Consider the following 14,121-nt stretch of genomic DNA (forward strand, 5'->3'; position numbering starts at 1 on the left):
TATTATTGTAATAATTACATAATATTTACCGTTAAATAATAATGGTAAATATTATATGAACAATCAGGATTTTCATTACCTGTTACCACTTAAATTATTGTATTGCATTTGATATTTACGGCTAACTACACTTTTTTAAAATAATAATGTAGTTAGCTGTAAATATCTAGCCGAAAATAGTAGATGTTGAACCAATAAAATATTCAAAAAATATTCAAGATCAACATGAATTTTTTTCAGCTGGGTGTTGTTAGCTGAAAATTTACTGCGCCTTCAGCTGAATTTTTCGGCTAACTACATCATTATTAAAACATGGATCAGCCAAAATTACGTTGTTATTATCAAAATATGGGCATGATCATTAACAATTTTTTCTGGAAGTATTATTAGTACTAGTATAGTACTAGAACAGTACAGTACAGTTCAGTTCAGTTCAGTACAGTACAGTACAGTACAGTACAAGTGTTCAGAAGGTAAAATTGCAATTTAGAATTTCCTGTGGTACTTTCATATTACGTTAAATTTAGCCATCAAATTATAGAGTTTTGTATAGTGTTGCGATCCATTGATCCATCAATCCATCAATCCGTGAATTTATCTGATTTGAAATTCATTCAAGTCATCCGTTAGATTTTCAGTCAGATGACGGATGGATCTGGATCAGAAAAACAGATTATCTGGATGATCCATTTATATAAATATAAAAAAAAATTTTTTTTTCAAATAAATAAAATAAAAAAAAAATTTAATACCGTACTTAATAACATTCCATTTGACCATTTCCACTCTGACATTACTAGTCCAAATATAAACTTTACGCCACATTTTAAGCAAGACACCGTACAGTACAAACTAGAAAGAGATTTCAATTTTAGTTTGCAGATTAAGGTATTGTGTTTTAAGTTTTCATAGGACATAGGGAGATGGACTTATTTTTGTTAATTCTTTGTTAGATTACTTAAGATGTCTTATTGTTTTGATTTGGCTAAGGTAGGTATTGGTTCTTTAGTTGTTTTCTTTCTTATGGGAACGGTATTATTTATTTATTTATTTATTTTTCCCTAGGAATAGCTTCAGCTTGCTTGAAAATTGGAATGAAGTAGGTATTCATTTGTTTTCTTCCTTTTAGAAACAGTATTAACTTATCCAGCCATTCTTTCTCTTTTATTTTTAGGAACAGTTTCTTCTGATTTCACTTGGACTTTGGAGTGATCTTGAGAGGTAAACATTCTTGTTTGTTAATTTTTTTCCTAGGAATGATAATTTTTTTTTATTGTTTTTTTAACTGAATAAGTTTTTGGAATAGAACAATTTCAAAGTAAAGGATCTTAACATAATAGTTCTTTTGGTTCGTTTCCTCTTTTTTTTATTTTTTTTTAATTTTAGAAACAGCTTCATCTGGCTCCTGCTTGGAAGAGAACAATCTTGGGGGTAGGCATTCTTGTTTGTTGATTCTTTCTTCTATGAATAGTACCAATTATTAATTATTTTTTTTTTTCTAAAAAAATAAGTTCTTTGTTTGTTTCAGTTGCTTGGAATGGGGCGATCATGAGGTAGGCATCATCTTGGTTCTTTTGATTAATTTCACTCTTTTTGAATAATACTAACCATTGTTACCCCTAGTCACGTGTAGAGTTACAACTTACTGCGCCAGAAGATCATGTGGAAAATTAGGATCTACTGTACTCAACTGTGCCAAGCCGACCTAGCCGCAGCCTACTTAGCCTATTATTTCTATTATATTTATTATATTAATTATATTTAATATAATCGATATAATTATTTTATTTATTATATTTAATTTATTTATTATATTTATTATAGAAATAATTTATTTATCGCACGTGCGATGCAAATTTTTATGTTTATCATTGCCATTTTAAGGGGGGTGGCGATGTATAAGCAGGTTGATCAACATAAATAATTTACAAAAAAGGAAAGTGGCGATGCATCGCACGTGCGATGAATAAATTTACTCTTTATTATATTAGTTATATTTCTTATATTTATTATATCTATTATATTTATTATATCTTTATATGTAGTAACTTTTATATAAATAACGTTGGTATTTTCCTTCGTTATAAGTTAAGTTTCCTTCAGTTCGAATTAGTTCATCTTAGTTCAGATTAGTTATTATTTTTGTAATTATAAAGTTCTATAATAAAGTATAACCTTTTACACAATAAACGAACCCCCTATTTTTAAGCGTGTCCTGTTTGATTGGATTTCAGTCATAGTTAAACGTACTTAATCTCCCTGACTGCAAATCATAGTTAATCTATTCAACGTACCGAATCGGTTAACACCATTCATTCACTTTTAAAATTTAGAAATAAAATCTTCTTACGTTTTGAAATGGAATGATCTTGAGAGGTAATCAGGTAGATATTCTCAACTTTTTTAGTTGTTTCTCTTTTTGATGAATGGTATTAACTATTCTTTTTATATTTTTTTTTTTAAGAGCAAGTTTCTTTATCTTGCTTAAATGGATCTTGAGGTAAATGCTCTAAACTGTTAATTCTTTTATTTATTTCTTTCTTTATGGATAGTATTAATAATAAAATAAACAATTCCTTCTTTTTTTAGGCATATTTCTTCGGCTTTAACTTTAGATCAATAAAGTTTTTTTTTTGCTTAAACAATTGAATATTTGTATGTGAAATTTTATTTATTTTAAAATAAAAATTTAAAATTTGTCGTAATTTTATAATTTGATATGCACATTAATCACATGTTGATAATCAAATCTGATTGATAAATTGAAAAGATAAGATTATATTTTATAATCAATGGGAGAATTTTTGTTGTTTTCATTTAATCATGGATAGGATAATCTACAAAAACAAACTAAAAAAACTTTCAACATGTCAGAAAACAGAAGGAGGACAATTGGAAGACCAAAATCTAGTTGGATTTGGGAATTTTTTAATTCAGAAATTCGTGATGGTGATAAATGGGTGATATGCAAACTGGATAAAATTGGTACTGTAAGAAAGAGTATAAAATGTGTGGTTCAATTAAAAATTGTATTGATCATTTATTAAATAAATATGATCTTTGTAAAGATGGGCAAAAAATAATCAGGTAATAATTTATTTTGTAATATACATATTGCAAAAGAATTAATTTTACTTATTGCAAAAGAATTTTTATTAAAAAAAATTTTTTTAGCAAATCTCTCAAACCACTACCAATACCAACAAGATGCACAATGAAACTCATCAATTTGAATTACGCCAATTTCTAGTGGATTTCGTTCTTAATACATCTCAATCCCTAAGAATAGTTAAATATGCATCTTTACGACAACTTCTTTAAGAGTTGGACTTTTATTTGCTATTCTAGACTCTAAAAGTATTAAAGAATGATTAATCTTGCTTATAATCATACTTTTGAAGCTATGATTAATTTATTACATCCAATTACTTCCATTTATCTTACTTTGGATTTATGAACTGCACGAAGCAATAATGGTTACCTTGGGATTACATGCTCTTTTCTTGATCAACAGTATAATCTTAAAGAAATGGCTCTTACTATTTCTCATGTTAGATACCCATATACTGCTGAAAATATTAACGATGCTATTGAAGAAATTCTTGAAAAATGGGATTTAAGATCCAAGGTGTATTCTATAACAACAGATAATGGAAGTAATATTAAAAAATGTGTGAAAATATGGAAGGGATAGAATGGCATCCCTGTGCCTTACATACATTGCAATTGGTGATTGGGAAAGGACTGATACCAGTTAAACAATCGATCTCAAGAGTAAAACGATTAATCAACTTTTTTTCAAGATCCAAGCAATCTGAAAGATTGGAAGATATTCAGAAAAGTATAAATGAAAGTAGTGAGGTAATGAATTTTTAATTAAAATAATGATATAAAAATATATTCTAATTCTGAACAACTATTCTTTTGATTTATATAATAGGAAATTTGAAAAACAGATAAATATTTACATACTATCCAAGATTGCGAGACGTGTTGGAATAGTTCCTATCTTGCATGAAAGAGATTATTACTTCTTCGAAATGCAATTAATATTCTTAATGCAAAATTGACAAGCGAAACAGATAGCAACTTGAAGAAAGATTCTAAACAGCTAAAAGAAATAATGATAACTACTGAAGAGTAGAATTTATTGCAAAATTTAGTTGATGTATTGGAACAATTTGCAGAAGCAACTGATTATTTAGGAGGCAGTATTTATTGTACATATAGTATTATGAATCTATTTATTGAGAAAATTAAAGAAGATTTATTAAATCCTTTCCTATCATCACTTTCTCTATCCTCTATACAATCTTCTCCACAATCTTTTTCGCAATCTGCTTTACAAGAAATACAAGAAACAGATGAAGATGTATTTATTGAAAAAAATATAGAGATTGAAACTAATTTAAATCAACCTGTAAATATGTCTGGCTTGTTAAAGATGGTTAGGACAAAACTTTATGAAAATTTGTGTAAATATTGGAATTTTCAAGATTCCAATGCTCTTTTAGCTTCTCTATTAGATCCACGTACAAAAAATCTTAAACATGTACCTACTCAAATTAAAATTAAAACAGAAGATTTACAGACCCCGGCGAAAAGAATGGCGGTCAGTTTTTTTGATATCACTAATGCAATTTATAGTAAAATGTGAAATTTTTTTTTATTTTCTGAAAGAGGAACAGAAAATACATATATTTCATTATTTAACTAATATTTGATATAATCATCTTCCGTGTTAATAAATGCTTCAATTTAGTATTGTGTACTATTCGCACTCTTAACTAGCGTGCTTTTATTATAATATTTTAGTATTTTCTTAACTTTCTCGCTATCCAGAGGTCAGATTGAGACAAAATTACCACCATTGGATTCCTTTTGACTATGTGGTTCGAATGGTGGTTTTAAAATTTCTGTATAACATCTGTGCAATGCGATAGTTCAAGTATAATAGTGAGTATGATGGATTTTTATGTTGCATAAAGATAATCATTTCCAAAAGCAATATAAAAGCTCAATAATATAATAAAAGACCATTATTTAAATCTCGTAATTGCAAGGAATCTAATAGTTGCAATTTTATTTCAATATAAGCTTTGGTTGATGAGAAAATGAAGTTTAAACCTTTTTATTTCAAACTTTCAATTTTAATTTAAAATTTATTAGTAGTATTTCTCTGTAATGATGTAATATGACAAAATACAATTATAACATTTTGCAGTTAAAAGTAGTAGTTTTTTTTAAAAAAAAAATAGAATTTATTATTATGTAGGATTTTGAGCATTTTAAAAAAATTCATAGTAAATTATTATGCACTGATTTCTATTAAATTTATAACTTCTTTGTTTTTAGAAGGTAAAATAGGCGTTGTTACCCCTAGTCACGTGTAGAGTTACAATTTACTACGCCAGAAGATCATGTGGAAAATTAGGATCTACTGTGCCCAACTGTGCCAAGCCGACTTAGCCGCAGCCTATTTAGCCTATTATTTTTATTATATTTATTATATTAATTATATTTAATATAATCGATATAATTATTTTATTTATTATATTTAATTTATTTATTATATTTATTATATTAGTTATATTTCTTATATTTATTATATCTATTATATTTATTATATCTTTATATGTAGTAACTTTTATATAAATAACGTTGGTATTTTCCTTCGTTATAAGGATAGTTCCTTCTGTTCGAATTAGTTAACCTTAGTTCCTATTAGTTCTTATTCTTGTAATTATAAAGTTCTATAATAAAGTATAACCTTTTACACTATAAACGAACTCCCTATTTTAAGCGTGTCTTGTTTGATTGGATTTCAGTCATAGTTAAACGTACTTAATCTCCCTGACTGCAAATCATAGTTAATCTATTCAACGTATCGAGTCGGTTAACAGCGTAAAAACAATAATAAATTTTCATTTTTTTTTATTGCTTTTTAAAATAGTATTCTAAAAATCCATTGGGCATTACAAGTTTTAATTTAAATAGAAAATTCCCGATCTCATATCCAAAATAACAAATGATATTCGCACCGCCATTCTTTTCGCCGGGGACTGTATTGCGTAGTAAAGTTGAAGAATTAAAGCTAAAAGAAGTAGATAGTGAATTAGCATCTTCTGATTCTTCTAATTCAACATCAAAAAACTTGAAATATAAGAATTCAATTTTTTCTAGATTTCAAAAAGCTAAAACAAGAATTGTAAATGATGAACTTTTAGAATATTTGAGATTGGACGAAATTGACTGGGAGGAAAATCCTTTTGCTTGGCCCTATAAAAAAAGAATGTCCAGAAATTGTAGCTGAAAACGTCTGGAAAATGTTTATTTGTCTGGAATATGTCTAGAATATTGCAATATTTTGGACGCTGAAAAATTTCCATTTTCCAGAAAATATCCAGAAAATGTCTAGGAGGGTTCAGACCCAGCGTCCAGAAAGTGTCTGGAATATTGCAATTTTCTGGACATTTTCCGGACACACGGACATTTTCCGGATGTTTTTAGATACAATTTCTGGAAGTTTTTTTTTTACAGGGTGGTGGGAATGTCAAGAAAAGCACTTTCACTATTTAAGTATATTAGCACGTAAATATTTACCTATACCTGCATTATCAACTGCATCAGAAAGAATGTTTTCAGATGCCAGTAATATTATAGGACCAAAGAGAGTAAACATGAATCCTGAATTATTCAAAAAAATCATTTTTTTAAAGCATAACTCCAAAATGATACCTTCAATTCATCCGCCTAAACAGTAAACAATATTTTTTGGTGAACAATTTTATAGTTTTTAACATTAAATAATATTTTATTTTATAAAATTACTACGTAACACCAGTGGTGTTCAGCACCAGTATCATGTGTTTCTATTTGTTATTACGTCACTCATCAGATTTATTAGTTTATTTTTTGTTTTTTTTACGCGATTTTATTTTTTTTGTAGTTGCTTCCTTTGCTTTCAGTAAGTTATACATATTTTTTAATGTTGTGTATGTCTTTTTTCCTTTATTAATATTAACTATTCTCTCTTCTTTTTGTTCCACTTTGTCACTTCTGCTTCCATTTCGTTCTTCCACCTCCATTTCATTCCACTTCATTACTTCTACTTCCATTTCGTTCCACTTCACCACTTCGTCACTATTTGTAAGTAGTTCTTTCTACATTTTAATGGCTTTAAAACTTTGGCACCAGTATCCTTCACAGGTCAAATGATTAAAAATCGGCATGTGATCGGATATCAATCAGTTAATAATCAGACTATCCAATTAATGCCGATTATTTACCGATTAATGCTGATTATTCAAATTACTTTGAATCAGCGTGATTACCGATTGCTGTAAATTTATGGCAGAAATCGGCACAATTTCGTCATTAATCGGACACTTTTTAACCGGCACAATTTCATCATTAATCGGACACTTTTTAACCGGCAAGATTTCGTCATTAATCGGGCACTTTTTTTTAACCGGCAAGATTTCGTCATTAATCGGGCACTTTTTTAACTGGCACAATTTAGTCAATATTCGAGCAATTTAATTGAAAATAGGAAATAAACAGAACTCAATAATCAACAGCATAAATCGGTTATTATTAATACATTGATATATGAATTGATATTTAATTAATCTAAATGATACCGATTTTTATTTATTTTAATTTTAACAATCAATATGAGCTAAAATCTAACTTTTCTAATTTAACAAATCACATTAAGAAATTAAATTTCATTGTCATTTAATTCGTTCGGTCTTGATGGTAATTCGTTGCCAAACTGACAGCCGCAGGCATCGTTAATGTGTGTTTTTAATATACCTTTATATTTGGTACAAGTCCATTTAGGAGCATTGCAGGGTTTCTCTTCTTCCTTGTCATAAAAATTTTCGTTATCATAAACATATTTTCTCTTCTTAGGAACCTTCGACTTTTCAGAAATCTTCCGATCTATGTAATTTCGTAAAAACATACGACACTTAGCATAAGAAGAAAAAAATGGTTAGTATTTATGCTAATTGTTATTAATTTCAAGACATTACTTACAGTTGACGACCGCCATTTGAAATCTCTTATCACTATTTTTCTTTTTCCGGATGGATTCTCTTCATCCGTTTCAGAAATTTCGGGGGAGTAATATGCACTATGATTAATGACTGGCTGCAGGTGTTCGTTATTGAATTTCCAAATTAGTGGATCGCCTACCCTTCGTAAGTGATTAATCATTTTTGCCCTATTTTTTTGTTTCTGTAAAAAAAAAGTGTATATAAAACAAACTAAATTACTACAGAATAAGACAGAAATTAATAATATTTACTGAATTTCTTTGGCTATTGGAGTGTCGTCTTCGATTTTACTTGTCTATGAATTCTGGTGATCTTTTTTTAAGTTTGTATTCTTCTCGTCGGTGTCGGTGTAATGAATGTATCATGCTGTATACAACTTTATTGGTGACTGGAAATATCGTTTTATTTAATGATTCCATAATTGCCGGTACAATAATTTCATTCACATGGTCCGATTGTTGTTCAAACGTTTCATTAAGGTTAAGCTTATCTTCATCTGGGAACTGGCTTAATAGCCATTTCACTTCCAGCTAAATTGCGAATAACAACATTAATTAACAATTTCAATAATAAATTAAACTTTCACTTACTCTCAAGGCCTCCCGAAGATCGTGTGGCATTTTGTCTTTTGAAAAATAATATTTTGGAATAAAATTGGAATCGGAATCACTATCATCAGAAATCGAATCGGGATCGTCAGAAGTCGATTCGCTATCAGCATTACCAGATTCGTCATCAGAGGTCTCAGAATTACCAGATTTGTTACCGGAAGCCGATTCTGAATCACTTGTTACATGGTAAGAAGTTCCCGCAACTTCATGTTCATAATTTTCCAATTAAATCAGCATCAACGTATTACATGTATACGAGTTAGGAGTGTAAAGTAGTGTAAAGTGATACAAAGTAAAAAGGTCAAAAGACTTCTAATTAAACATTAACCTGCTTGTCGGTTCTCTCTCCTACGTATTGATAATTGTTCTTCTGAGTCCGACGGACAAGAAGATGGGTGATAATATTCGTTTTTACGTCTCTCGTGTGCGCGTCTTCTTTTTATTAATAAATTTGTATTCAAATAAATATTCAAATAAATATTCAAATAAATATTCGAACGAAATAACGAAATATTCGCAAAACAATAATTAAGAATATATTATTAATATTACGATTCTTCTGTGCTATATTTTTTGGACTTTGGTTGGCGGTTTTTGTCTGCACATGGATGACGTCCCTGAGTTATCATAGCTCTTTCTTTTTTGTTGTGGTCTTTCCTAACCTTGTCGCCCATTTCGGCGGAAAAGACTTCAAAAGGTGGAGAGTGGAGAAGTGGAGACCAGCTAAAGTGAAAAAAAATTTCTTTTTATTTACGTGTTTATATTTATCGGTAGGGAGAGAGTATGTGACATCATTTAATTTATCCTAAATAGGTTATGCCACGTATACCATCAAATTGGGTAAATGCGCATTTTTTAATTTTTCAGTCACATTATATTTAAAGATGCGAGAACAAACAACAGTTGGTCAATCTAAAAAAAACCAATTATCTATATCGGTAGCTTCAAAAACTACGAAAGTAAGACCACAAGTGCCATGCAACTGCAAAAAATGCAATGGTAAGTGGACTGAGTCGAGAACGAGAGAAAAACACTATGCAAAGGAGGAAAAGTTGCGGCTGGCAATGGAAGAACCTGATAAAAAGAAAAGGAAAGTTTCAGGATCGAATTCTGCAACTATTAAAAATCGTGATGGCAGGCATGCCAGGCTTCAATTTATTAACCCGGCAGAAGCTTGCCAACAATATAGTGATGAAGATTTTCTGCCAATTGATGATGAAACGCTTAAAAATCGTGATGCTAGGCATGCTAGGCATCAATTTATTAACCCGGCAGAAGTTGATCAACAATATAGTGATGAAGATTTTCTGCCAATTGATGATGAAACGCTATCAGATGATGATGAAGCATTAACTATGAAGCAATTTTCTGCTCCCGATTTTGATGATACTGTCGATACTTCTAATACACGCGTGAACTTTAGTGATACATGGATTTTACTTTGGATTTTTAAGTATCAAACAAGATTCCAGCTATCCGATTCGGCAATCGACGCGTTAATTAAATTTTTCAAGTTGGTTTTATTGGAAATCGATAAAAATAGATTTGAAAATTTTCCTTCATCTGCCTATATGGCAAAAAAACTAATGGGATTTATTAAAAAATCAAATACTTATGCAGTATGTCCCCAATGTAATAAATTATTCAATCCAACAGAAGTCATTTCCAAAAGCTCAGCCGACTCCAGCACAAGATGCAACAATGTCGAGTTCCCAAATCATCCGATAAAGAGTCAACGAAAATCTTGCAATACAGCCTTATTAAAAAAGGTACCAATATCTAAAGGATATATTTGGCGGCCGATAATGATTTACCCTCTACCATGCTTAAAGACACAGCTAGTTGCATTGTATCAACGAGCAGGTTTTGAAGAGCTTTTACGAAAATGGACAAATCGGAGTGTTAATCAAGGATTAATGTTTGATATTTATGATGGCGATATTTGGAAAACTTTTCCCTCACAACATGATATCCCAGATCCTTCGCCATTTTTTGCCCCAGAAACAGCAGATACTCATCTGGGAATAATGTTAAACCTGGACTGATTCCAGCCATTTGATTCAAGAACTTATAGTTGTGGTGTGATTTATGGCGTCATCTGTAATCTTCCTCGTGATATTAGATTCAAAAAGGAATACATGCTCACACTTGGTCTACTACCGGGACCCACAGAAGTTAAATTACACCATATAAACCATTACCTTGCCCCGATAGTTGATGTATTGCTAGAATTTTGGCATGGTTTTGACTTACCAGTGTCATCAAAACATCCAACAGGAAAGAGAATCAGATTAGCCGTCATTTGCTGTTCAAATGATATCCCTGCAGCGCAAAAATTGTGTAGCCACATATCGGCATTAGTTGGCTGCCATAGATGCTATAAATGCGCTGAAAGAAATGGTGATAACAAAAGGCCAAACTTCGGGGGATTTGATAATATAGGAGAATGGTTTAGAGAGCGAAGTGTAGATGAACATCGATGTAATGCTGAAGGTTGGCTGAGCTGCATATCCAATGAAGAAAGAAAACAACATGTTTCTGATACACATGTACGCTGGTCAGAAATGTTGAGGCTTCCTTATTTCAATCTGATTAGGCACCTAATTGTGGATCCGATGCACTGTCTTTTTCTCAGGATTACTCGTTGGATTGTGAAGTGACTATGGATTGAAAACGGAAAATTAACAAAATCTGACCTCGAATTAATCGAAAAACGGGCAAAAAGAATCAAAATACCCGCCGATTTAGGGAGAGTTCCTGATAATATAGCAACTGGAGATGGATTTTCCGCATTTACAGCCAATCAATGGAGATCCTTCATCATGATTTATGCTACACCGATTCTTTGGGATCTTTTAGATGAATCTGATAGGAAAATTTTAGCAAATTTCGTTAGAGCGTGCTTCTTATTAGTATCACGCATTATTGATAGAAATTCATTAAATGAAGCACATAGCCGGTTGTTAACTGTTGCTAAATTAATCGAAGAACATTACGGATCAGAATACATCACTCTGAACATTCACCTTTCCCTTCATCTTACTGAATGCTGCCATGATTATGGTCCCTTGTATTCGTTCTGGTGTTTTTCGTTCGAAAGAATGAACGGTATTTTAGGTGAGTTTCTGAGGCTGATAAATTTTTTTTTACGACCATATTATTAAATGATAATGTTTGGTATTTAGGTTCGTATCCTAATTCACATCATCAAATTGAGTCAGAGCTCCTACGTATCATAATGCAAAATCAGAAACTTGATGATTTATTATCTGATCAATCGGATAATCTGAGACTCCAAGAAGGATTAAAGTTGTTACGCCCTTGGCCATCTGTCGGCAGCTTATCTGCATACGATGAATTTAATTTTGATGAAATGCACTGATTCATGAGAAGCTTTCGTCTTGATGTTGATGAAACAATTACTGGCAAGGAACCATTCCCCAGCGAAATAATGAAACTGACAAGATTAAAGGTTAATCTTCCTGAAGAAATTTGTGATCACTTGGTACAATATTACAAAGATGCGTATAATTTGGATTTTATATCATTTAACAAATATGTCTCAAGCAGACAAATAAAGCTGAGAAATTCAAACCAGCAGATTATTGTTCATCCTCGAGCTAATCAGTTTGGTTGCGTCCGAATTGGTTCTGAAATTTTCGGATCAGTAATTTCACCTCAATATAAAAAGAATAGCTAATTTTATACAAGAAAATGAAATAGTTGAAGCATTCCCTGATCAAGTTCAGTTCTTCTTTGAGCATACAGTTGAACTTCCAGATGGCTACCATACGCATCGGTTAGCGTTCGTTAAGTGGTATTTACCGGTAGAAGATCAACAAAAAAGATTTCAATGTCGGGTCAATAATGACAATAATAGTTGTAATATTGAGATATGGAAATATGATTTTTACAATATAGGTAGAGACAGTATTATACTGGTTCATAACATTTATGCCCGATTTATAACTAGTGATTTTACAATAGGTAAAAGGAACCCTATTAAATATATGGCAGTTATTCCAGTAAACAGACACTTTCATATTTAATTGCTACTACAAAAAGAAAACACTTTTGTCATATAACATTACAATAAAACTAATAATAAAGTAGAATTTAATAAAATTTTATTAAATGCAATGCAATCCGATTGATTTTATATTGTCAATTTTATTAATTTTTAATAAATGCAGGAATTAATCTAATTTATATTTTAGCAAATTAAATTTAAGAACTTATAATTTTATATTATTACGGTATATTTATTATTTTATTACATTATATACAGTATATAAAAAGAAAAGTCACCACACCACCCGATGTCCAGGTGAACTTTTTCCAAATTTATCACTGCCACCGGCAACCCATGATAAATTTTTAAAAGAAAAAAAAAGATTTAAAAAATTATAAAAGAAAAAAAATTATTTAAAAAATTATAAAAGAAAAAAATTATTTATAAAATAAATTGTTTATGATTTCTTCTGGGGATAAAAAATCTTCATTATACGGTGGTACCTTTGAACCCTACTACAATTACCACTTAAGTGCCCTAGTTCCTAACAATGTATATAACGATCTACTCCTCGAAATTCAGGTTTAAGATTAGGGCAATTTTTCAAAGAATGTCCATAATAATGACACACCCGGCAGCCTTCTTTGAAAGGATAATACAGAATCAACCAATTATTGTTTGTTTTTGAAATTTTAACATTTTTTGAAGAGTATAATGTTATTGGGTTTGTTGGTGATGATGATGTTGACGTTGACGTTGATGGAAGAGACGATATAACTTTCAACATGTTGCTTAATGTCAACATGGACATGCTATGGAGCCTTTTTAGTTCATCGTAAGACATTCCTTCTTTACCAACGTTTATAATTTCAATCTCTTCCGTGGTATTTTCATTATTACAGTCATTCATCGTTATTAAAAATGAGAAATAAAGTGCGAGACATTTCTTACATCCTTACATCCTTTATATATAAAATGAAGTGTGAAATAAAGTGTGAGAAATAAAGTGTATCAAAAAAAAAAAAAAAGTGTGAGAAATTTCTTACATCTTATATATATGATGCAATGCTACCCAGTATAGAAGTATACATTTTTGCTAATATGCTGGATATGGTACAATAACATGATAGATAAGCCAGTAGATAAGCCTATATCGGTCATATCGGTCACAAGATGTGCTCAAATTATTGGTTATATCAGAATCTAATAGGAATTTGTGAAACAGATCTCATTTCGCCACCAAAATGTGCTATTTGCTCAAAAATAGATTCAATTATAGTGAAATTTTTTAAATTGGTAATTTGTGTATCGAAATTCATAAAAGACGTAAACCTTGAGCTAAATAAATATTTATTATTCTATTAAAATTAAATCAATAAACGTGTTTTTTAAGCAGTTCAAGGAAAATTCTCGTGAATTTTTCTTAACAATCCTG

At 30.3% G+C, this 14,121-nt stretch overlaps 7 protein-coding genes across 7 annotated transcripts; 4 read left to right on the plus strand and 3 right to left on the minus strand.

The window, feature by feature from the left end:
* Positions 1-2,867: 2,867 nt before the first annotated feature.
* On the plus strand, positions 2,868-3,321 carry OCT59_025393 (uncharacterized protein; the record flags this gene model as incomplete). The annotated part of the gene is made up of 2 exons (XM_066138212.1): positions 2,868-2,990; positions 3,175-3,321. The coding sequence occupies 2 exons, from the start codon at positions 2,868-2,870 to the stop codon at positions 3,319-3,321; spliced, it is 270 nt and encodes an 89-aa protein (XP_065992064.1).
* Positions 3,322-4,234: 913 nt separating this feature from the next.
* On the plus strand, positions 4,235-4,657 carry OCT59_025394 (uncharacterized protein; the record flags this gene model as incomplete). The annotated part of the gene is made up of 1 exon (XM_066138216.1): positions 4,235-4,657. One exon carries the CDS (start codon positions 4,235-4,237, stop codon positions 4,655-4,657), a length of 423 nt encoding a protein of 140 aa, XP_065992065.1.
* Positions 4,658-6,028: 1,371 nt separating this feature from the next.
* On the plus strand, positions 6,029-6,313 carry OCT59_025395 (uncharacterized protein; the record flags this gene model as incomplete). The annotated part of the gene is made up of 1 exon (XM_066138220.1): positions 6,029-6,313. The coding sequence occupies one exon, from the start codon at positions 6,029-6,031 to the stop codon at positions 6,311-6,313; it is 285 nt and encodes a 94-aa protein (XP_065992066.1).
* A 1,410-nt stretch (positions 6,314-7,723) lies between these two features.
* Positions 7,724-8,223, minus strand: OCT59_025396 (uncharacterized protein; the record flags this gene model as incomplete). The annotated part of the gene is made up of 2 exons (XM_066138227.1): positions 7,724-7,975; positions 8,044-8,223. The coding sequence occupies 2 exons, from the start codon at positions 8,221-8,223 to the stop codon at positions 7,724-7,726; spliced, it is 432 nt and encodes a 143-aa protein (XP_065992067.1).
* Positions 8,224-8,350: 127 nt separating this feature from the next.
* Positions 8,351-9,348, minus strand: OCT59_025397 (uncharacterized protein; the record flags this gene model as incomplete). The annotated part of the gene is made up of 4 exons (XM_066138232.1): positions 8,351-8,593; positions 8,654-8,877; positions 9,003-9,109; positions 9,227-9,348. The coding sequence occupies 4 exons, from the start codon at positions 9,346-9,348 to the stop codon at positions 8,351-8,353; spliced, it is 696 nt and encodes a 231-aa protein (XP_065992068.1).
* Positions 9,349-9,558: 210 nt separating this feature from the next.
* OCT59_025398 (uncharacterized protein) lies at positions 9,559-10,457 on the plus strand (the record flags this gene model as incomplete). Its single annotated transcript, XM_066138237.1, has 2 exons — positions 9,559-10,293; positions 10,362-10,457. The coding sequence occupies 2 exons, from the start codon at positions 9,559-9,561 to the stop codon at positions 10,455-10,457; spliced, it is 831 nt and encodes a 276-aa protein (XP_065992069.1).
* Positions 10,458-13,230: 2,773 nt separating this feature from the next.
* Positions 13,231-13,596, minus strand: OCT59_025399 (uncharacterized protein; the record flags this gene model as incomplete). Its single annotated transcript, XM_066138243.1, has 1 exon — positions 13,231-13,596. One exon carries the CDS (start codon positions 13,594-13,596, stop codon positions 13,231-13,233), a length of 366 nt encoding a protein of 121 aa, XP_065992070.1.
* Between the last annotated feature and the right edge of the window lie 525 nt (positions 13,597-14,121).

Source organism: Rhizophagus irregularis, chromosome 5, assembly GCF_026210795.1.
Source record: "Rhizophagus irregularis chromosome 5, complete sequence".
NCBI lineage: Eukaryota > Fungi > Glomeromycota > Glomeromycetes > Glomerales > Glomeraceae > Rhizophagus > Rhizophagus irregularis.